The sequence below is a fragment of the Macaca mulatta genome, chromosome 1 (assembly GCF_049350105.2).
Source record: "Macaca mulatta isolate MMU2019108-1 chromosome 1, T2T-MMU8v2.0, whole genome shotgun sequence".
NCBI classification, from domain to species: Eukaryota; Metazoa; Chordata; class Mammalia; order Primates; family Cercopithecidae; genus Macaca; species Macaca mulatta.
The window spans coordinates 217604322-217629611 of record NC_133406.1 but is presented as its reverse complement, the minus strand read 5'-3'; the positions used below and the strand labels follow the sequence as shown (position 1 = coordinate 217629611).

The window sequence follows — 25290 nt, the reverse complement described above, 5'->3', positions numbered from 1 at the left end:
GTGGTTGCTTTTTGTTCTGCTTTTGGTTTCTAGACATTTGGATGGAGGATTAGATAATACAGAGAAAAATCTGGACATCTAAGGCCTTCCTACTCAAAGTGTGGTCTGTGGACCAGCTGCATTGGGTTAGAAATGAAAAATCAGCTGGGTGCGCTGGCTCATGCCTGTAATCCCAGCACTTTGAGAGGCTGAGGCAGGAGGATTGCTTGAGCCCAGGAGTTTGAGACCAGCCTCGACTACATAGGGAGACCCCATCTCTATAAAAAATAAAAAATTAGCCAGGTGTGGTGGTGCACGCCTGTAGCCCCAGATACTCCAGAGGCTGAGGTGGAAGGATCGCCTGACCCTAGGAGGTCAAGTCCACAGTGAGCCATGATGGTGTTACTGCACTCCAGTCTGGAGTCTGGGCAACAGAGTGAAACCCTGTCTTAAAAAAAAAAAAAAAAAGAGAGAAAGAAAAGAAAGAAATGAACAATCTCAAGGCCCACCCCAGACCCATTGAATTGGAATCTGCATTTCAGTACAATCCCCAGTGAATTCTCACCTGTATTAAAGTTTAAGAAACATCTGGGTTTCTAAGCAACATCCCCCTGCACGTCTGTGGATAATATAGGTCCCTCAGATGTATGTGGCATTTATCGCATCCCATCTGTTGTGGAAATCTGTGCCTATGGTTTCTTTCCCTGCCAGGTTGTGACTTCCTGGAAGGTAGGGGCTGATCGCTGTGTATAGCTCTGGATCTCTTTTTTTTTTTTTTTTTTGAGACGGAGTCTCGCTCTGTCGCCCAGTGGCGCGATCTCGGCTCACTGCAAGCTCCACCTCCTGGGTTTATGCCATTCTCCTGCCTCAGCCTCCCGAGTAGCTGGGACTACAGGCGCCCGCCACCATGCCCAGCTAGTTTTTTGCTATTTTATTTTAGTAGAGACGGGGTTTCACCGAGTTAGCCAGGATGGTCTCGATCTCCTGACCTCGTGATCCGCCCGTCTCGGCCTCCCAAAGTGCTGGGATTACAGGCTTGAGCCACCGCACCTGGCCAGCTCTGGATGTCTTATAGCACAATGATAGCAAGCAGAAGACCTGGGTCTCTGTCCTGGCTCTGCCATTTATGAGCTCTTTGTCTTGTATCATCAGTGAGAGGATTTTCGATCTTTCCAAGGAAGGGATTCATCCCAAATCTAACTTTAAAACTCAGAGACAGACCAGGTGCAGTGGCTCACGTCTGTAGTCCCAGCACTTTGGGAGGCCAAGGTGGGTGGATCACCTGAGGTCAGGAGTTCGAGACCAGCCTGGCCAACATGGTAAAACCCCGTCTCTACTAAAAATACAAAAAAAAAAAAAAAAAAAAAATTAGCGAGGTGTGGTGGCGGGGGCCTGTAATCCCAGCTACTCAGGAGGCTGAGGCAGGAGAATTGCTTGAACCCAGGAGGCAGAGCGTACAGTGAGCCAAGATCGTGCCATTTCACCCCAACCTGGGCAACAAGAAACTCCGTCTCAAACAGAAACAAAAATGTCAAAGATGAAGCCGGGCACAGTGGCTAAATCCCAGAACTTTGGGAGGCCAAAGTGGGTGGATCATTTGAAGTCAGGAATTCAAGACTAGCCTGGCCAACATGGTGAAACCCTGTCTGTAATAAAAATACAAAAACTAACTGGTGGTAATGGTGCGTGCCTGTAATCCCAGCTACTCAGGAGACTGAGGCAGGAGAATCGCTTGAACCTGGGAGGCGGAGGTTGCGGTGAGCCAAGATTGTGCCACTGCACTCCAGTCTGGGTGACAGAGAGAGACCCTATCTCAAAAATAAATAAATAAATAAATAGAAATAAATAAATAAAAGTCAAAGACGGTGGAAGACTCCTGTACCTAGTTTATTTCCCGGCTTCATCTACAGGAGAAGGCACTTATGGATGGAAGGAAGAAGACAGTAACCAATTCTAAAGTAAATGATGTCCAGGGTATATGAGGAACTTGGGTTGTAGTTGCCCCAACAGCTTCCCCAAGGCTTTTCTAGAAGTTTCTAGCTTTACCGAAAGTTCCTGTCAGCATCAAAAGCAAGCCAAGGCCAGGCATGGTGGCTCACACCTGTAATCCCACCACTTTGGGAGGTCGAGGAGGGTGGATCACTTGAGCCCAGGAATTCGAGACTAGCCTGGCCATCAGGGCAAAAACCTGTCTCTACTAAAAATATAAAAAATTAGCCAGGGTTGATGGCTCATGCCTATAGTCCCAGCTACTCAGGAGGCTAAGACAGGAGAATTGCTTGAACCTAGGAGGTGGAAATTGCAGTGAGCCGAGATCACACCACTGCATTCCAGCCTCTAAAAAAGAAAAACAAAAACAAAAAAAGCAAGCCAATAATTATCATGGGAGAAGCATGGCAAAGTCTCTGTGCTCTGCAGATGTCTTGTGAAGCTCAGGTCACAGATGGAGCTGTGAGGAACACATTGCTAGGGCCTGGGTGGGTTCTGAGGCTCAGGACTTTCAAGGGGCCGTGGAAGTCAGAGTGCTGCTGTAATCTTCACTCAGAAAGCCCAGCTCAAGAGGATTTGTTCCCTGCCTAGAGGGATATGATCTGGAGTCCTCAAAAGCCCCCACAGCCAGCTGTGAACAGGGAATAGCAAAGAGTTTGGGAAGAGATGAGGAAAGAGTAGGGAAGAAATATTTCTATTAGGCTACTGCAAAAGTAATTGCAAAAACCGCAATTACTTTTGCTGCAACCTAGTACATAGTATGGAAGTAATATCTGCTGAAGCCAAACGGTGTATCAGCTGTTCTGCACATGTGACTCTGAAGTCGGGGGGCGGGTGAGCTTTGTGTTGATCTGGCATTTTTCAATTCAGAAAAAGGCTGGGAGATCCCAATGGGAGAGAAGGAACTCAAAGCAAAGGTCTGCCAGCCTACCGTCAAAGATACGACACCTCAGGTCTAACGCACTGCAGTTTTATTTTTTCTTTTTCTTTTATTTTTGTAGAGATGGGGTCTTGCTATGTTGCCCGGGCTGGACTCAAACTTCTGGGGTCAAGTGATTCTCCCACCTCAGTCTCCAGGAGTTTGCATATTACAGCCATGAGCCACTGTGCCTGGTCCTCTGCAGTTTCTACAAGAGGTTCATCAATAAGATTCTCAGCATCATACTCCAATTAGGCTCCCCACTTAACCAATTGTTTCTAATGACCGATTATTAATTTGCAAGAGAATTCTTCCTCCAACTCATACCACCCCACTCAGAGTTCAGTATCTTCCTTCACTTTAATTTTTATTGCTTCTCCAGTTTAGACAGTTCAGCGCTTCCTCTTTGTTCTTCCTCACCTTGTTCATGGCGGTCCTGGCTGTTCCATCAGCAGAACTACAAAACCAGAAAGGCAACAAAATTTGAAAGGTTTCTCAGCATCCTCCAAGGAGGCTGTGGGGGAATATGAAAAAGAAGGTGGTGTCTGGAGCCACACAGACCAGAGTCCAAAGCCCAGCTCTGCCATTATTAGCTGTGTGATCTTGAACATATCACTCACCTGTAAAATGAGCTGATAATGCTGGTGAATGTGAGAATGATATCAGGTAATAAATGAATGGCGATTCGGTGCCAGGAATGTGCTGAGCTCTCAATTTATGATCAAGAACATCACTGGGATGACTACTAACAGGTTAGACTGTTAGTAGCCTAACAGTCTACTACTAACTTGGTTAGACTTTCAGTCTCCCACGTGGTAACAGAGACCATCTGGAAGTGTGTTCAGAAGCCTGTAGTTGTAACCTCTAGTGGATCCTGTCCCTCCAACTAGGAGGAATCAAGGAGGAGGAGCTGGATTTAGAGCATTCAGAATGTCCTTTCTCTAACAGTAACAAAATCACAAGAGCTACATTTATTGAGCATTTACTCTGTGCTAGGCAGTATTAACATGTATTAACTCATTTCCCCCTTACAATCACTCTGTGAGGTAGGCACTAATATCACTCCCAATTTTTTTTTTTTCTGAGACGGAGTTTCACTTGTCACCCAGGTTGGAGTGCAATGACAAGATCTTGGCTCACCATAACCTCTGCCTCCCGAGTTCAAGCGATTCTCCTGCCTCACTCTCCTGAGTAGCTGGGATTACAGGCATGTGTCACCACACTTGGCTAATTTTGTATTTTTAGTAGAGACAGAGTTTCTCCATGTTGGTCGGGCTGTCTCAAACTCCTGACCTCAGGTGATCCACTGGCCTCCCAAAGTGCTGGGATTACAGGTATGAGCCACTATGCCCGGCCTATCACTCCCATTTTACAGGTAAGGAAGCAGATCAGAGAGGTTAAGCGAGTTGCTCAAACTCCCATAATACTAATAGATGGCATACCCAAAATAGTAAGAATAGTGGTTTTATGTACCAGGTATGTCTGTGCTCAGGGCCTTTTTTTTTTTTTTTTTTTTTTTTGTATGGTTGTATAATTTGTTGACTGCACAAAACAGCCTGGCCAAAGGGGCAAGCTGAGGCTGAAACTTAGCCCGTGCTCTATTTGCTCTGTACCCTGGCATGAGGCTGTGTCACCTGGAGGAAGGGACACCTTTTCCTAATTTGACAAAGATGCCATATGAGCTCTCAAGGCCCTGTTAATGCTTTACATGTGTTACCTTCTCTAATCCTCAGAACAGCTCTGTGGGCTAGATATGAATACCCTCATTTTATAGATGAGGAAATCCAGGCTTAGTGAGTTCAAGTCACTGAGCTAAGTCACTTTGTAAGGGGTAAAGCTAGGATTCGAGCCTGATGCCAAATCCCATGCTCTAAACCAGTAGGCCACTATACTGACCCCATCCCTAAGTGCTCAATAAGTGAAAAAAGAAAAAATACATAATCATCTGGTTTTACCTTTAAAAATATGGCAGTTCTAATGAGGCCCCAGTAAGGACTACTGAGGTCCTTAGTAAGAAAAAGAATTGATCAGGAAGTCGGAGCATCAGCTTTCAGTGCTCCAAACTGTGGCTTTATGCTTATTAACTATTTCTGTATTTCAATTTCCCTGTCTGAAAGTAAGAATAACATTATAAAGGAACTATTCTTGTAGTTGTTTGCAAAGTGTTTATGCATATGTAATAATCCTCATGTCAAAATGATCCTCACATCATCAACCCTGGGAGAAAGGCATTATTATTCCTCTTTCGCTCAAGGAGGTGAGTAACACGCTCAGGGTGAGAAGCGCAGAATGGCACCTGAAGCCAGGGATCCTGACTTGTCTTGTACTCCTTGCTAAGTACCTTAGAACTTCTGGAGCACCTGTAGCCTGCCTGGTGGCCCAGACATCACATGGTGCACATACACGTCGGATAGCAGTTGGAAACTGACATTAGTCACGTGACCACACTCTGTTCCTTCAGGAGACTTGGCAGGAAGGAGCACTCTGGGAGGAGTCTTTGCTTGGCTCCCATGCCTGAAAACAACACTTCTGCCTTTGCAGGAGCTGGGGCGGTCTGAGTTACAGACTTGGGTAATGTAAGACTTCCAGAGCTTCCTTAGGAGGGAAGGATGACCTGGTGGCATTTAGGGTCAACTCCTTTCTGACAGGGCTCAGCCTTCCTGTTTCCCATCCCCGGCTGTGGCCAGGTTCAAAGGAAATACCATCTGTGGAAGCACTTTCCAAAGAGGCGTGGTCCAAGTGCAGAATGTTTTTCCTCTCCTCTGTGGATCTCAGGAAGCCAATTCCATCTGTGCTCGAATGACAGACTTGCTCATCCTGTGATAAAATGTGGGCTGCTGCCCCCACCCCAGCTTGGTGCCTTTCTAAAATGAAAACATGCCTGTGTGTTCTCTTCCCACCTCCCCAACAGCAATCCGCCACTATCTCTGGCTCTGCAGGCCTACTCTGTGCAGGCTGGCAAGCGCTGCCATGCACAAGGCCCCTTCTGGGATGTGGGTATGCTACGCCTTATGTGGGCAAGGTATGTGGATGACAGGGAAGGGGGAAATATATAAACAAACAGACCTTCCAGCGATTGCCACATTCATTGCATAAGACAAAGGTAGTCATGGGCTCATCAGCACTGCGTGTCTGCACCTGAGAGAGAGAAGAACCACTCATGAAGTCACTTCGCTGTTCTAGGACCTGCCATGGCTCCCACTGTCTTTGGGAGTAGGTCCAAATCCCAGAGGTTGGCACTGATATTCCCACCCCATGTTGGCAATTTCCTTATCACTGACAGCTCCATAATATTAGTATCATGCTTTCCTCTCCTCTGGCAGTCCATCAGCTCACTCCCAGTATCTTACTGGCTTAACCTGGCCTTTTGTACTTTCACTCTTTGTTTTTGTTGTTGTCGTTGTTTGTTTGTTTTTTGTTTTGTTTTGTTTTTGACACTGCAGTCTCGCTCTGTTGCCCAGGCTGGAGTGCCGTGGTGCCATCTCGGCTCACTGCAACCTCTGCCTCCTGGGTTCAAGTGATTCTCCTGCCTCAGCCTCCTGAATAGCTGGGATTACAGGCGCCCACCACCATGCCCAGCTAATTTGGACTTTCACTCTTGTTGATCACTCTTGTTGATCTTTCATAACAGATCTCTCTTCTCTTGCCTCAAGACTTATCTCCTATAGGAAGTATTCCCTGACTCACCCCTGAACACACCCTACTGGACACACTCACTAGAGTGAGCTGCAAGCAGGCTTAGTGGTCTAGTTCATCTTCCTTATTTTACTGGTGGAAGACCTGAGGCCCAGAGAGGAAAAGGGACCTAAATATCTTTGGGACTATTTAATATTATGTTTTCTCATCCTCTTAGCCTCATCATTCAGGTGCAGGAACCGGGTATCCCACAGTAAAGCCCTGGCATTTCCAGATTTAACAGCTCCTGTTCTGGTTTCCTAAGGCCAACCTTGGCTGGCCATGACATGTAGCAAGTCATTACTTTGCTGACAATCAGATATGAATGATGTCAGCTGGGAATCTGTGGTGTGGGACGAGTTATGCCCACCACCCTCCTTGAGTGAGCCCCAGCAGCCCAGCAGTCTGCAGGCATACACAGCTTAGCGCAGCCTGGTCACGGGATAGCAGTGACAAGCAGAAAGAAAACTTTGCTAGTAGGCAGTTTACTTCTAGAAAGAAGTGAGGCACAGGAAGTGCATCACTCCACATGGAAAGGTGCTTGGGAGAGAGCAGAAGCTTGCACAAACATCTCCGAATTCCAGACCTGGAATTCTCCAAGGGACTCCTCCAGAATGACAAGGCTGACTGCATTTCTGCCCTGGCCACAGAATGCCGCAGGCAAGGTGCCCTTGATAAATGGTGTGTGCCGAACAGACGGAGAACTCTGAATAGAGTTCTAGAATAACTAGACGCCAGTGAGAATCCAAGGATATTTGTGCTGTAAGGGCGTACCATGTGCAACCCAGAAAGAGGAGGCCATTCTCTGGTTTTAAAAGAAGGGGCCTCGGCTGGGCGCGGTGGCTCAAGCCTGTAATCCCAGCACTTTGGGAGGCCGAGACGGGTGGATCACGAGGTCAGGAGATCGAGACCATCCTGGCTAACCCGGTGAAACCCCGTCTCTACTAAAAAAATACAAAAAACTAGCCGGGCGAGGTGGCGGGCGCCTGTAGTCCCAGCTACTCGGGAAGCTGAGGCAGGAGAATGGCATAAACCCGGGAGGCGGAGCTTGCAGTGAGCTGAGATCCGGCCACTGCACTCCAGCCTGGGTGACAGAGCGAGACTCCGTCTCAAAAAAAAAAAAAAAAAAAAAAAAGAAGGGGCCTCCACAGCCTTCCCAAGTTCCCCATGCCAAGGCAATTGTCTTCAACTGTAGGAATCAGAGCTAAAGCCCTTAGGCTTTATTGACCAAGTTAGCTGGATTGCAGGCAGAAAGGTCTGGATGTGGTTTATTACTATCTCTGACACTAGCCTGCTCTGCCACCTTGGGCAAGGCTAAAAAGCCCATCTGTGGCTTGTGTGGGCCTCAGTTTCCCTGGGAGTGTAATGAGGGAGCTGGGTTTCACATTGCCAAGTTCCCTTTCAACTGTCTGGGACTCTTCAGCCGCCATGAGTCTGATTCTTCTTCTTGTCACTTCAGGGCAGATGACAACACACTGACCACGCCTCATAGACACATAGTGGGATGATTCTAAACTCAGAACATTGTCCAGAAGCCACAGATGCATCACGTTAGTGTACCAAGGCTCGCCCTTCTCTCTGCAGCCTGAAGAGTTTTTAAGGTTTTCTTTGTTTAGTTGAGACAGGGTCTCGTTCTGTCACCCAGGCAGGAGTGCAGTGGTGCAATCACGGCTCACTGCAGCCTCAGTTCACTGGAGCCTCAACCTCCTGGGCTCCAGTGATTCTCATGCCTCATCACCACCCATTCCCCCTCGCATCCAGTAGCTGGGACTACAGGCATGCACCACCAAGCCTGGCTAATTTTTGTATTTTTAGTAAAGATGACGTTTCACCACGTTGCCCAGGCTGCACTCAAACTCCCAGGTTCAAGCTATCTGCCTGCCTCGGCCTCTCAAAAGTGCTGAGATTATAGGTGTGAGCCACTGAGCTGGCCCAGCCTAGAGAGGTTTTTTTGTTGTTGTTTGTTTGTTTTGAGACAGAGTCTCACTCTGTCGCCCAGGCTGGAGTACAGTAGTGCAATCTTGGCTCACTGTAGGCTTCGCCTCCCAGGTTCCAGTGATTCTCCTGCCTCAGCCTCCAGGGTAGCTGGGATTACAGGCATGTGCCACTATGCCTGGCTAATTTTTGTATTTTTAGTAGAGATGGGGTTTCACCATGTTGGCCAGGCTGGTCTCGAACTCCTGACCTCAGGTGATCCACTCACCTTGGCCTCCCAAAGTGCTGGGATTACAGACGTGAGCCACTGCACCCGGCCAAGCTTAGAGAGTTTTAACCCTTTCTCCCCTCTGGCTCTTCCCTAAGCTTCTCTCTGATTTTCCATCTGTCTGCCCCTGCGGCCTCCTGCACCTCCAGCCCATCCCCTCACTGTCCATACCTGGTTATAGGTGCAGTTCTTCTTCTTGCATTTGCTGCACTGGAAGAGGTCAGTGGTGGTGCCGCCGGTCTTGGCCATCTGGTGCTCACGGATGGCCTCCTGGGTCATGGCATTCCTCAACTCCCTCAGTTCATCACTGGCCATTTCCTGGAGAAAAAAAGAGCTTGCCCTTCAGGGCTGAGGGGTCACAGGGGCCCTGCCCCACACCCAGTTTCTAGAGAGCCTGAACAGAAGAGGAGCTAACATGCTTTACTGACTGCAAGGAGCTGGAGGGAGGCCTGGATTCCAGGTCCTGCCCCAGCTGGGAGAAAGCTGTCCCCGCAGAGTCCCCTGCCGCCCATGACTGGAAGGTCATAAAGCACATTTAGGAGAGCAGCAGGCAAACAGCCTCTGCCCGAGGACGAGCACTCTTGTGTACATTTCTTCAGATCTGGGGCTCATCCTGCCTGCCAGGACCTTGGCCTTGGCCTGAAGCCTCCTGCTTGAGCTGCTTGATCACTGCCACCTGGTCTATGATGTTCCCCTTAGCCTTCCTCTCTGGACTTGACCCAGTGCTCTTTTACGCTGTGATCACTGCCCTGCTGTTCTGCTTCATGGGAACCCTGGCACAACTACCCATGACTTGCTGCTGCTACCCCCGCCCTGAAGCTCCTGGGCTCACACAACTAACTGCTCATCTGTGAGCATGCATCACCCACGCCTTTGCCTTCTCTGTCCATCTCCCTGGCCACTTGTCTCCCCTTAAGCCTCTGCCAGATGAGAGCAGAGAGGGTGACAGTCAAACTGCAGAGAGCTCCAGTTAAGGGTTGGTGGAAGGGGAAGGAGGGTGGCTGACGCGAATGTCAAATGAGGATTTTAAACATTTTTTTTGAGATGGAGTCTCGCTCTGTCACCAGGCTGGAGTGCAGTGGTGCTATCTCAGCTCACCGCAACCTCCACCTCCCGGGTTCAAGCGATTCTGCCTCAGCCTCCTGAGTAGCTGGGACTACAGGCGCCTGCCACCATGCCCAGCTAATTTTTATATTTTTTGTAGAGATGGAGTTTCATCATGTTGGTCAGGATGGTCTCGATCTCCTGACCTCGTGATCCACCCGCTTCGGCCTCCCAAAGTGCTGGGATTACAGGTGTGAACCACCACCCCTGTCCTAAATGTTTTCATTGTTGCTATCTGTCAGGACTTCTTAAACCATGGAGAAGAAAGCTGGCATAAAGGTCAAAGCATTTTAGTGTGCTCACCTTTCATGATAACCACTTAGGCTTCTTGATAAAATGCAGATTCCTATGAATCTGAATTGCTAAGGGCAGGCCCAGGAATATGCATTTTTAAAAGTTATTTATTTATTTATTTATTTTTGGGACAGGGTCTTGCTGTCACCTAGGCTGGAGTGCAGTGGTGCGATGACTCACAGCAGCCTCAACCTCCCCAGGCTCAAGTGATTCTCCCACCTCAGTCTCCCAAGTAGCTGGGACTATAGGCATGCACCACCAAACCTGGTTTATTTTTTGGTAGAGATGGGGTTTTACCACATTGCCCAGGCTGGTCTCCTGAGCTCAAGCTATCTGCCTACTCTGTACTCCCGAAGTGCTGGGATTACAGGCGTGAGCCATTGTGGCTGGCCAGAATATGCATTTTCACTAGTGTCCTCAAGTTATTCTGGTACATATTAATTTTTAAATTCCTAGTGTGTTAAATTCAAAGGCTAGGCCCTAACCAATGGCAGGAAAATATAGAAAAACAAGTCAATGAAAGTCATTTACCCATATGAGTAAAAAGTAGCTGACTTTAATTTGGGGGGATTTTCCAGAGCACAAAGCATTTGCCCATTCAAAATTTACTGGATGTGGCCGGGTGCAGTGGCTTACGCCTGTAATCCCAGCACTTTGGGAGGCCGAGACGGGTGGATCACCTGAGGTCAGGAGTTCAGGACCAGCCAGGCCAACATGGTGAAACCCCATCTGTACTAAAAATACAAAAAAATTAGCTAGGCGTGGTGGCGGGCACCTGTAATCCCAGCTACTCTGGAGGCTGAGACAGGACAATTGCTTGAACCTGGGAAGTGTAGGTTGCAGTGAGCTGAGACTGCACCATTGCACTCCAGCCTGGGCAACAAGAGCAAGAGTCCATCTTAAAAAAAAAAAAAAAAAAAAAAAAAAGCCAGGCGTGGTGGTGCATGCCTGTAATCTCAGCTATTCAGGAGGCTGAGGCAGGAGAACTGCTTGAACCTGGGAGGTGGAGAGTGCAGTGAGCCGAGATTGCGTCACTGCACTCCAGCCTGGGCGACAGAGAAAGACTCCATCTCAAAAAACAAAACCAAAATCTACTGGATGCCAATTTATTGAATGCCTTTAACTATATCAGTTAAATCAGTAAATCAGCTTTGGTTGTGGGGATGCCTCGATTTGTAGCGTTTGTCAGCTTCCAGGGGACAAAATGCTATGGTCAATGGGACAAAATTCCTGGCCAATTTCAAGCTGCTAATGTGATATAACTGAACGCAGAGTTGGGAAGAGCTACACATCACCAGCTCCCTTTAGCTGGTAGGAGCTAGCTCAAGCATGCTACTGCCTCTGAGTCCAACAGATTCAAAAAGGAAGATCTGGTTCCTCCTCCCAAGTAGTGCTAATCTGGTAGGGTAGCCAAGCATTTACATAGGATTGCAAGAGAGGGAAGGAAGTACTAAAGCCAAGGTATATAAAGTGCAGGGGAAAGCAGCAGGGTATGGTGGTTAACTGTTTGGGGTCTGGTGGGTCATGAAGAAGCTAGTACTTTAACCAGTCTTGAAAGATAGGAGTTCCCGGGGTGGGTGGTGGCACATTCCAGACAAATAAAACAGCAGGGCCAGGCACAGTGGCTCACACATGTAATCCCAGCACTCTGGGAAGCCGAGGCGGGCAGATCACCTGAGGTCAGGAGTTTGAGACCAACCTGACCAACATGGCGAAACTTCGTCTCTAGTAAAAATAGAAAAATTAGCCAGGCATGATTACATGGTTACATGGTTACAGGTGCATGCCTGTAGTCCCAACTACTTGGGAGGCTGAGGCAGGAGAATCTCTTGAACCTGGGAGGTGGAGGTTGCAGTGAGCTGAGATCATGCCATTGCACTCCAACCTGGGTGACAGCCAGACTCCATCTCAAAAGAAAAACAAAACAAAACAAAACAAACAAACAAACAACAAAACCCAAAAAAACAGCAGGCACAAAAGATCAGAGGACAAGAATAGCACGTTTGGGTAAAAGTATTTGGGGTAGGTTCAAGTCGAGTGCGGGAGATGTGGCTGGAGGTCAGATTGTGAAAGGACGGTCTTGTGTGCCAGCTGAGAAATAGAGAACAGAAAAATCTATCCAGCCACACGCCAATCCATTTACTTCTCTGCCCTGCCTCATTAGAATGAGGCAGCATCAGACACACGGAGAATAGGTACAATACTGTAGAAAATAAGGTAGAAAATGAGGGCAATGAGAGTCAGAGACCACAATTCGATCCCTATTTGTTGAGCCCTGTGATGTACCAGACACTGTTGTCAGTGCTGGGTGGACTGTGAATGTTGGTTCTCGGGGCACTGACAGGATGGTATGTCCACTCAGCAGTGCTCATGGGTGTCTCGGAACCTACTCCATTCTTTGCTATGTCTGGGTAGGGAAGAAAAGAGAAGAAGGAAGAATGAGGGAGTCAGATGAACAAGGAAAGAGGCATAAAAAGGGAGTCGGGGAAGGGAATGCTGAGAGAGACACCGTCCGCATGGGTCCTGATGGGAGCTTCCCAGCACAGCAGGCAGCCCAAGCCCAAGCTAAGATTTTTCTTTTTTTTTCTTTTCTTTTCTTTTTTTTTTGAGATGGAGTCTCACTCTGTCGCCCAGGCTGGGAGTGCAGTGGCAGGATCTCAGCTTACTGCAACCTCTGCCTCCTGGGTTCAAACGATTCTCCTGCCTCAGCCTCCCGAGTAGCTGAGACTACAGGTGTGTGCCACCACACCCGGTTAATTTTTGTATTTTTAGTAGAGACAGAGTTTTGCCATCTTGATCTCCTGAACTCAGGAGTTCTGCCCAACTCGGCCTCCCAAAGTGCTGGGATTACAAGCATGAGCCACCTCACCCGGCCTGTTGAAATCCTAACCCCAAGGTAAGGGTTATTAGGGGGTCTTTGGGAGGTGATTAGCTCTCAAGGGCAGAGCCCTGGTGCAGGGGATTAGTGCCCCTCTAATAGGAGCCTGAGAAAGACCCCTCCACCATGTGAGGTTACAGTGAGAAGATGGCTGTCTATGAGGAAGCAGGCCCTCACTAGATACTGAGTCTGCTGGTGCCCTGATCTTGCACTGTCCAATCTCTAGAGATGTGAGAACTAGGCCAGGCACGATGGCTCACACTTATAATCCCAGCACTTTGGGAGGCTGAGGCGGGTGGATCACCTGAGGTCAGGAGTTCAAGACCAGCCTGGCCAACATGGTGAAACCCCGTCTCTACTAAGAATACAAAAATTAGCCGGGCTTGGTGGCACGCACCTGTAATCCCAGCTATCAGGGAGGTTGAGGCAGGAGAATCGCTTGAACCTGGGAGGCGGAGGCTGCAGTGAGCCCAGATTGTGCCACTACACTCCAACCTGGGCAAAAGAGTGAGACTCCATCTCAAAAAAAAAACACACAAAAAAACAAGCAAACAAACAAACAACAGAAATGTGAGGAATAAATGCCTGTTGTTTATAAACCACCCAGGCGATGGTATTTCGTTATAGCAGTCTGAACTGACGAAAGACACACTGTAAAGCCAAGTTGCAATTTATAACTCCAGGCATATGCTGCTATCTACCCAAAAAGATCAGATCTTTAAATCAGGCAGAAAGATAACCCTGGTCTACCTGTGCCAAGTTCCCCATCTTATCCTAACGCCAAGGCTCTTTGCTGTTTGTTTTGGGTATTTGAGGAAAACAGTGAACCCTCTCCTCAGAAGAATGTACGTACACACACTACATAACACAGACACACACTTCCACATGCCACACATACACACACCACACATGCCACACATATGCTAATCACACACCACACACATACTTCACATGACACATCATACACACACACTCCACACATCATACACAATGCGCCACACATCATGCACACACACTCCACACATCATACACAAAACACACACACTCCACACATCATACACACACATTCCACACATCATACACACCACACACACTCCACACATCATACACACCACACACACTCCACACATCATACACACACTTCACACATCATACACACACACTTCACATATCATACACACACACTTCACACATCATACATACACACTCCACACATCATACACAATACATGCATACTCCACACATCATACACACCACACACACTCCACACATCATACACACACACTCCACACATCATACACACACACTTCACATATCATACACACACACTCCACACATCATACACACACTTCACACATCATACACACACACTTCACACATCATACACACATTCCACACATCATACACACACTCCACACATCATAGACAATACACACATACTCCACACATCATACCCACCACACACACTCCACACATCATACACACACACTCCACACATCATACACACACTTCACACATCATACACACACTCCACACATCATACACACACTTCACACATCATACACACACACTTCACACATCATACACACACACTCCACACATCATACACACACTTCACACATCATACACACACACTCCACATCTCATACACACACTCCACACATCATACACACCCTTCACACACCATACACACACACTCCACATATCATACACACACTCCACACATACACACACTTCACACATCATACACACACACTCCACATATCATACACACACTCCACACATCATACACACACTCCACACATCATAGACAATACACACATACTCCACACATCATACCCACCACACACACTCCACACATCATACACAAAACACACACACTCCACACATCATACACACACACTCCACACATCATACACACACTTCACACATCATACACACCACACACACTTCACACATCATACACACACTCCACACATCATACACACACTTCACACATCATACACACACACTCCACACATCATACACACACTCCACACATCATACACACACACTCCACACATCATACACACACTCCACACATCATACACACACTCCACACATCATAGACAATACACACATACTCCACACATCATACCCACCACACACACTCCACACATCATACACACACACTCCACACATCATACACACACTTCACACATCATACACACACTCCACACATCATACACACACTTCACACATCATACACACACTCCACACATCATACACACACTTCACACATCATACACACACTCCACACATCATACACATACTTCACACATCATACACACACACTTCACACATCATACACACACACTCCACACATCATACACACACTTCACACATCATACACACACACTCCACATCTCATACACACACTCCACACATCATACACACCCTTCACACACCATACACACACACTCCACATATCATACACACACTCCACACATACACACACTTCACACATCATACACACACACTCCACATATCATACACACACTCCACACATCATACACACACTCCACACATCATAGACAATACACACATACTCCACACATCATACCCACCACACACACTCCACACATCATACACAAAACACACACACTCCACACATCATACACACACACTCCACACATCATACACACACACTCCACACATCATACACACACTTCACACATCATACACACCACACACACTTCACACATCATACACACACTCCACACATCATACACACACTTCACACATCATACACACACACTCCACACATCATACACACACTCCACACATCATACACACACACTCCACACATCATACACACACTTCACACATCATACACACCACACACACTTCACACATCATACACACACACTCCACACATCATACACACACTTCACACATCATACACACCACACACACTTCACACATCATACACACACTCCACACATCATACACACACTTCACACATCATACACACACACTCCACACATCATACACACACTCCACACATCATACACACACACTCCACACATCATACACACACTTCACACATCATACACACACACTCCACATATCATACACACATTCCACACATCATACACACACTCCACACATCATACACACACACTCCACATATCATACACACATTCCACACATCATACACACACTCCACACATCATACACACACTCCATACATCATACACAATACATACATACTCCACACATCATACACAATGCACACACTCCACACATCATACACACCACTCACACTCCACACATCATACACAATACACTCACACATCATACACACCACACACACTCTACACATCATACACAATACACTCACACATCATACACACCACACACACTCCATACATCATACATACCACACACATATACTAAACACCAAACACACCTCACACATCATACACACCACACACACACACACACACACTCCACACATACACAGCCCCCACACTCCACACATCATATACACCAGTGGTCCCCAACCTTTTTGACACCAGGGACTGGTTTCCTGGAAGACAGTTTTTCCATAGACGGGGTGGGGGATGGTTTCAGGATGATTCAAGTACATTACATTTATTGTGCACTTTATTTCTATTATTATTACATTGTGTTATAGATAATGAAATAACTATCCAACTCACCATAATGTAGAATCAGTGGGAGCCCTGAGATCTCTTGTTTTTCTGCAACTAGATGGTCCCCACTTGGGGTGCTGGGAGACAGTGACAGATCATCAGGCATTAGATTCTCATGAGGAGCGTGCAACCTAGATCCCTCGCATGCACAGTTCACAATAGGGTTTGTGCTCCCATGAGAATCTAATGCCGCCACTGATCTGACAGGAGGCGGAGCTCAGGCAGAAATGCGAGTGATGGGGAGAGGCTGTAAACACAGATGAAGCTTCGCTAGCTTGCCCACTGCTCACCTCCTGTTGTGTGGCCTGGTTCCCAACAGGTACCAGCCGGTGGCCCGAGGGTTGGGGATCCCTAATATATACCATGCACACATGCTCCATACATACATACACATACATACCACACACACTCCACATATACACACCACACACTTACCCCACATATACACACCACACACTTACCCCACATATACACATCACACACTCACCCCACATATACCCCTACACACCTCACACATCATATGTACCACACGGACACGCACTCCACACGTACAGCCCCCACGCACTCTGCACAATCTAGCTCTGGGGCCAGACAGCTTGCCTCCTGGCCTCAGCTGTTTCTAGCTGTGTGCATGGGCAAATCCATTTACTCCTCTGAGCCTCAGGATCCTCATCTGTAGAATGGGGATAATATACCTTTCTATCTCAGTTGGTGTGAACAACTTGGCCAATTCGCTGAACATGCTTAGCACAGCACTTAGAACCTATTAGCTGTGTTCAGGATTCTGCTAGTCCAGAGCCTGGTGGGGAGGCTGAGATGAGGCTGGTTGGAAAAGCTCCCTGGCTCATCGCTGCTGAGTCACGAGCCACTGACCCTCTGCACTAGGCAGGGCTGGGGGGACCTGGCTTCCTGCCCCACCATGCAGACGCCCTGCTCTCACCTCTGCTGTCATCTTGGCTATGAGCCCTGCAGAGATGGCCCCACTGAGCACATTCCGCCGCAGGCCGGGGTTCCTGGGGTCCTTGAGGTTGCTAATGCGGCTGCGCACGCGGTTCCGGTACTTCATGTCTGTGCTCTTGAGCTCTTGGTAGATATGTGACACAGTCAAGGGTGGGCCAGCCACTCGTGGAGGGGCACAGAAGGGTGCAGGCCTGGCCCTGATGCCTGAGGAGCTCCAGGACCCTCTCTTCCTCTCCCTGGATTTCTACAGGGGTTGGGCCCCTCTTTTGTGACCTCTGACTCCCCAGGTGGGGATCTCTCTTGGGCATTTGTGGTCAGCCAAGTATCAGAGACAGAAAACAGTCTCTGGGGTAGGATCAGATCATAGCAAGCACTATAGTGTCAGGGACACCAGGACCCTGGGTTTGTCTGAGCCTCTTGTGTGACCTCAGGTGAGTCACACAACCTCTACATGCCTGAGTTTCCTTATTTATAAAATACAAGGATTCTGTGAACTAAGCCACACGATGCAGTAGTGTGGTGTCTGGGATATATCAAATGCTCAACATACATGGGCTGCTAAGATGATGACAAGGATGCAGAGAACTTCTAGTTGGGAAGGGCCCCTGGAGGTTGTGAGTCCTGCTGTCAGAGGAAAAGATTAAGAGCCACATGTTTAAGGTTCTAAGAAGCCTTATTGCAAAAAAGAAACCACTGAGCTTTGTTTAATCTGGTGTTCCCAATACATTTGATTATAGAGTCCCCTTCCCCTCCATCCTTTCCGCTACAAGACCTGTTACCATCCCATGGAACCCACGCTGGGAATTGCTGGTCAGAGTTACTTCTCCCATTAATAGATGAGGCAGCTGAGGCTTAGAAAGGGTGCAGGCCCTTGCTCAAGGCCATTGGGCAAATTCCCGGCAGAGACAGGGCTGGAAGCCAGACCCCTCCTGATGGTAACACTCTCTCCACTCACCCGGCAGGAAGTCACCCCTGGCCACCAACCACAGTGAGTTTCTGTCCAAACACTGCATCCTAGGCAGGCTTCCGAGCCTCCCACTCCCTCCACCCTCTGGAGGAGCTCAGGGAACACAGCCTCATTTTCTTGGTCTCCTGAGCCAAGGAAGATCAGGAAGACAAAGCTGTTGCTGGGAATAACCATATACAAGAAAGCGACTGCGGGGAATGTGGAAAAATGAAAACAGATGACTTGCTAGAAGTGGTGGGAGGGGAGGTGGTATTCTTTCTTTATTCTGTTATTGTTTTAATGCTGTCTGTACAATAAAAGTGTGAAAAGCAAAGAATATGCCACAATGCATGTGAAAGCCAAAAAATGTGTTTTAAAATGTGCCACTTGGGATTCCTCGGGTGTACTGATATGTGGAGCCAGCAGGGCTGGCGATATTTCACCAGTCTCTGACTCCGTCTCCATGCCCCAAGGTCACAGGTGGGGACGAGGTGGAGAGCAGACCAGGGGGCACTGGCCCCTCAGAGGAACTTTTGGCTGCATTGTTAGCACAGGGCCACTCCAAAGAGCACAGATCTATTTTAGGACACAGAGCGGTCAAGCCCCCAAATGTACCCTCCCCCTGACCTCCAGCTAGCTAAGAACAAAGAGCTAAAGGGTTTGATGCAGCTTTGATTTCCTCTCCTTTAGAACAGGGACATTCAGGCCGGGCGCGGTGGCTCACACCTGTAATCCCAGCACTTTGTGAGGCTGAGGAGGGCGGATCACCTGAGGTCAGGAGTTCGAGACCAGCCTGGGCAACATGGTGAAACCCCATCTCTACTAAAAATACAACAAACTTAGCCAGGTGTGGTGGTGGGCACCTGTAATCCCAGCTACTTGGGAGGCTGAGGCAGGAGAACCACTTGAACCCAGAAGGCAGAGGTTGCAGTGAGCAGAGATCATGCCACTGCACTCCAGCCTGGGCAACAGAGCAAGACTCCATCTCAAAAAAAAAAAAAAAAAAAAGTGGATGGAGGCCGGGCGCGGTGGCTCAAGCCTGTAATCCCAGCACCTTGGGAGGCCGAGACGGGCGGATCACGAGGTCAGGAGATCGAGACCATCCTGGCTAACACGGTGAAACTCCGTCTCTACTAAAAAATATTTTTTTTTGTTTTGTTTTGTTTTGAGACAGAGTCTTGCTCTGTGGCCCAGGCTGGAGTGCAGTGGCCGGATCTCAGCTCACTGCAAGCTCCGCCTCCCGGGTTTACGCCATTCTCCTGCCTCAGCCTCCCAAGTAGCTGGGACTACAGGCGCCCGCCAACTCACCCGGCTAGTTTTTTGTATTTTTTAGTAGAGACGGGGTTTCACCGTGTTAGCCAGGATGGTCTCGAACTCCTGACCTCGTGATCCACCCGTCTCGGCCTCCCAAAGTGCTGGGATTACAGGCTTGAGCCACCGCGCCCGGCCTAAAAAATATTTTTAAAAAAACTAGCTGGGCGAGGTGGCGGGCGCCCGTAGTCCCAGCTACTCGGGAGGCTGAGGCAGGAGAATGGCGTGAACCTGGGAGGCGGAGCTTGCAATGAGCTGAGATCCGGCCACTGCACTCCAGCCTGGGCAACAGAGCGAGACTCCGTCTCAAAAAAAAAAAAAAAAAAAAAAAGTGGATGGACGAAAGGCTGGGAGTGGAACTTTGTACTGGACCATCTGCGGTTGTTTCAAACTGGGCTTAAAGGTGGAAAGGACCTGCTTGGAGGGATGACTGTTCAGGACAAAATGAAGATGAAACTTGTGATAGTTCTGATACCTTGGGTTCTGCCTTCCTGAATTAATGGGAAATGATGAAAATGTACTTTTTGAGGTGCTGAATGGCTCCAGACTTGTTGAGGTATTGCTGATTAATCATTAAATGAGAGTAGAGAGAAACCACCAGAAAATGAGTTGGAGGGAATTAGGGTAGGCCACAGGCAGGAGATGGAAACGCAAATTTGTTGTCTGCAGATCGGCCCCTGACCCTCCCCAACAGACCCTGCTGAACTCCGCAGGTAGAGCCCAGGAGCCCTCAAAAGGGTCGCTTGCATCTTGGTGTGACACTTAGACTTCCTGTCCCCTGATTGCCTCCCCGCTCCAACACCATGCAAACCTTTGTCTCTAGTAAAAGAAGCTCCATGTTTTCATTCAATGGGGGCCAAGTGAGGAGGGAATTTTTTTCTCCCAAGCCAAACATCTTTTGGTGCAAGAGATCTATTAATATATCCCAGTGGTGGTCACCTCTCCTGTCTACACAAGGCCCCTTTCAGGTGATAAGCTGGGGAGCAGGGGGCACATCGAAAGGGTTCAGTAGGTGGAATCCAAAGACAAAGTCTCCAGTCCCGCTTTGACACCGAGCAGTTCTGAGCCTCAGACTCCTCTTCCGTAAAATGGGAACCATCCCTGCCTCACAGAGAATGCTGTGAGAGCTAACAGAGGTAGGAATTGTCAATTGGCCATTGCAGTGCTTGATATATATTTGGGAGTAAAAAAATGGGGCAGAGGGTGCTGGGCGTGGTGGCTCACGTCAGTAATCCCAGCACTTTGGGAGGCAAAGCAGGGGTGCATCACCTGAGGTCAGGAGTCTGAGACCAGCCTGACCAACATCGTGAAACCCATCTCTACTAAAAATACAAAATTAGTCAGGTATGATGGTGCATGCCTGTAATTCCAGCTACTTGAGAGGCTGAGGCAGGAGAATTGCTTGAACCCAGAAGTTGTAGGTTGCAGGGAGGCGAGATTGCGCCATTGCACTCCAGCCTGGGCAACAAGAGCAAAACTCTGTCTCAACAACAACAAAAAGGGGGAGCTGTTAACATCAGAGGATGGGAGAAGGGAAAAGGCTGAGCATGAGAAATGCTGACTTCTCAGTCTAGTCTGTTCTTGGAGGTAACGACTTGACCAACTGAGGCACGCTATGACACAGCCTAGCTGGCACAGCCGCTGAGCCTCCAGGTTCCAGGGTCATACTTTCTGGGTTCAGATCCCATCTCTGCTACTACTGTTAGCTATATGGGCTTTGGGAAATGATTCGACCTCTCTGAGTCTCGGTGACTTCACCCATGAAACTGGATAAATCAGGGAACCTACCCTGTGGGGTTGTTATCAACGCTAAATGAGGTACTGCTCATTTTCAAGTTTTGCTGGCAGGTGTAAAATAATAATTAATGTTAGATAGAATTAAGAGCTCTGGTTCAGGGGCAGAGCAGGGGCTGTTCCTGGAGCCCTTCCTCTCCTTCCTCACTCTCCCAGCTCGCTTGCACCTTGGAGGGGTGCTGCTAGACGGTCCAGACACCCACAGCCCTGGCACAATTCAAGGATATGATCTTCGATTTCTGATGCCATCTTGTCACAGTTGACTCCATAGTCCTTGTAATCATCTAAAAGAGATTCGAGAAATACAGGTATCAGCCAGACACAACATAGGCAGTGAAGCCTGCTTGTGCCAGGAACTACAGTGTTCCTGTACCATCCCCAGGGGTGCTGAGAAAGACTGAATCTCATCTGCCCTTGGCGAGATTGGGAAAAGGAACCCCTTCCCTCCCTCATCCCTAGCCCAGGCTCTCTCACCGTCCGCTTTCAGGGCTGCTGACAGCATCTCCACACACTTGTCCCGGACAGAGTCCCCTGTGAGATAGCAGGGGGCCAGGAGACAGATGGAGGAGGCAAACGTGGGGGTCAAGGGGCTGCTAGGTGTTCTGGGGCTCTCCGCTTTTGATTTGCTGCTGTTTGATCTGAGGATGACAATCAGTAACAGACATTTGACATTAAGAGAGTAAAGCATTTATTGAGCAGCATTCTAGATGTCTTGATGGATGATCTCCTATAATCCTCATAACCCGATGAGGTAGGTACTATTTTAGGCATTTGACATGGATCATCTCATTTAATCCTCATGACAACCCCATGAGGTTGATACTATTCTTATCCCCATTTGAGAGACGCATTTTAAAGTGCATGGTAGAGAAAGATGTATCTAAAGGTGCACTTGGCTCAGGTCACACTTCGACGAACCAGTAGAAACAGAATTCAAACCCAGGCAGTTGGCTCTTAACCAGCCACTGTGCTTTCCTCATTGTAGAACAGTGTAACGCCACCAATAATTATATGCAATTGATTATGCACTGTGCTAGCTGCTATCTATGCTCTCCTAAATGTATGAACTGTTTATTCACTCATTCACTAAATATTTATTAGACACCTGTTCTCCAGGTACTTGCCAAGAACAAGGGATAATGCAGATAAGTCAGCAAAGCTCCTTCCCTCAAGGGGCTTACAGTCTAGTGAATAGCGACTATCTACCACCATTTAAAAGGGCTGGCTTTACTGGATGCCAGAACTGTGCCAGGCACTTTACAAGTATTTTCCAATTTAATCTTCATACCCGTCCCAGGAGGTAGATACTCTCATCATCCCCATTTAAAGATGAGGAAATAAACCCAGAGAGGTACACCACTGAGATTTGCCTAAGGCTATACACCACCACGATTTGAACCTACATCTGTCTAATTCCAACACCTATGCTCTTTTTATTAATTTATTTTTTGAGATAGGATCTCTCTCTGTCACCCAGGCTGGAGTGCAGTGGTGCAATCATGGCTCACTATAACCTTGACCTCCTGGGCTCAGACAATCCTCCCACCTCAACCTCCAAGGAGCTGGGATCACAGAAGCATGCCATCATACCTGGCTAATTTTTACATTTTTTTGTGGAGATGGGATCTCACCATGTTGCTCAGGCTGATCTAAAACTCCTGGGCTCAAGCAATCCACCTGCCTTGGCCTTCCAAAGTGCTGGGATTACAGGTGTGAGCCACCACACCCAGTCAACACCTATGCTATAATCTATGATGTACTATCCAAGAATTATCTCATACTGGTTTTAAGTGTATATGTGTGTGTGTGTGTGTGTGTATGCATACACGCACAGACATTTAGAAGGCTAACTATGTGGCTCAAGCTGTCATAACAAAATATCAGACTGGGTGGCTTCGCTAACAGAATTTATTTCTCATGGTTCTGGAGGCTGGGAAGCCCAAGATCAAGTTGCTGGCCAATTTGCTTTCTGGTGAGGGCTCTCTCTTTGCTTGTGAATGGCAGTCTTCTCATTGTGTTTACATGGTGGCTCTTCTCATAGGGACAGTAATCCTACTGGATCAGGGCTCCACCCTTATGACCTCATTTAACCTTAACGAAGGCCCTATCCCCAAATACAATCACAGTGGGGTTTGGGATTTCAACATATGAATTTTAGGGGTCACAAACATTCAGCCTGTAACACCATGTTAACAGCAATTATCTCTCTGAGGTGGAACAAAGAAATAGATTTTCTTTGTTTGCTTATGCCTATTTGCTAAATGTTCTATAAAGAATATATCTACTTTTGTGATGTGAGAAACACTTTTTTTTTTTTTTTTGAGAGGGAGTCTCGCTCTGTCATCCAGGCTGGAGTGCAGTGACACAATCTTGGCTCACTGTGACCTCCACTTTCTGGATTCGAGCGATTCTCCTGCCTCAGCCTCCCTAGTAGCTGGGATTACAGGCGTGCGCCACCACGCCCAGCTAATTTTTGTATTTTTAGTAGAGATGGGGTTTTGCCATGTTGGCCAGGCTGGTCTTGAACCCCTGACCTCAGGTGATCTACCCGCCTTGGCCTCCCAAAGTGCTGGGATTACAGGCATGAGCTATGGTGCCCAGCCAAAAAATGCATTCGTGCCAGAAATGCATGGAAGTGTGGAAGACCAAGGTTTGCATGGGCAATGTCAAAGGGCTCAGTGTAGCTGGAGCGTGAGGGCGAGGGAGCTTGCGAGAAGGAGAGGGAGTTGGAGAGAAAAGATCTAACCAGACTCTGGGGTTTGTTAAGGATGGTAAAACAAAAGCCACCATTTACCGCAGGTCTGCTCTTTATTCTTCTTGATAACCCTAAAAGTCACAAATTACTGGGCCCATTTTACAGATGATGGAACGGAGCCTTGAAGAAGTGAAGTGTGTCAATCATAGCTCACTGCAATCTCGAACTCCTGGGCTCAAATGATCCTCCCGCCTCAGCCTCCCAAGTAACTAGGACTGACTCCGGGCAGATGCTGCCACATCAGGCCTTTTTTTTTTTTTTTTTCTGTAGAAATGGGGTTCTCAATATGTTGCTCAGGCTGGACTCAAACTCCTGGCCTCAAATGATCCACTCGCCTTGGCCTCCCAATGTGCTGGGATTACAGGCATGAGCCACTGTGCCTGGCATGACTTTGTGATAGTTGCACAACTCCCTCCCTCCAGAGATGTTTTTGCACTATTCTTAGGGTAGGAGCCAGGAAGTTAGGAAGTCTCTGTCTTCATTCCTCTGCTCTTCTCACCTCCTTTTTCAATAACCCATCAGAATCTGCCAGCCAGCCCCTATATCTCTGCTCAGAAAAAAGTGGATTCATCAGAGTTGAAAAAATTAAGGTCCCCTCCTGGAGTGAAATTAAGACCCACTCGAGGGTCTTACCAAACTGAGCCCTTGTGGAAGTGCCCAGAGAGCTGCTGCATTTCCTCACTCCAGGAGGCACCATTCACGTTATTAGCTTGATACCTCCTGTAATTGTACAGTGCACAGCCTGGGCAGCTGCACCAGGCAGCCTTGGGACCTGGATCCACAGC

The 25290-nt window shown here is 48.0% G+C and overlaps 1 protein-coding gene and 1 long non-coding RNA gene across 33 annotated transcripts in view; one reads left to right on the top strand and one right to left on the bottom strand.

Annotated features, from left to right (window-relative positions):
* TCEA3 (transcription elongation factor A3) overlaps positions 1-25290 on the bottom strand; it is a 50626-nt gene that overhangs the window by 817 nt on the left and 24519 nt on the right. For 6 of the 31 annotated variants that reach the window (XM_028838261.2, XM_077970460.1, XM_077970381.1 and 3 more), the window contains 7 exons: positions 22225-22388; positions 21978-22034; positions 17680-17834; positions 8937-9083; positions 5954-6025; positions 3308-3344; positions 2923-3095 (listed from right to left, as the gene is read on the bottom strand). The exons of 2 other annotated variants lie outside the window; for them this stretch is intronic. In XM_028838261.2, the coding sequence (XP_028694094.2) occupies positions 3336-3344; positions 5954-6025; positions 8937-9083; positions 17680-17834; positions 21978-22034; positions 22225-22388 (604 nt within the window). In that variant the 3' untranslated portion in view covers positions 2923-3095; positions 3308-3335. Of the gene's footprint in view, positions 1-2922; positions 4075-5953; positions 6026-7336; positions 7573-8636; positions 9084-17679; positions 17836-18654; positions 18792-20431; positions 20519-21917; positions 22035-22224; positions 22389-25290 lie in introns of those variants that run through there. 23 more of the 31 variants (XM_077970398.1, XM_077970416.1, XM_077970368.1 and 20 more) reach the window with 14 other exon arrangements.
* Positions 1-25290, top strand: part of LOC144335361 (uncharacterized) — a 40119-nt gene that overhangs the window by 5768 nt on the left and 9061 nt on the right. The gene's annotated exons all lie outside the window — the stretch shown is intronic.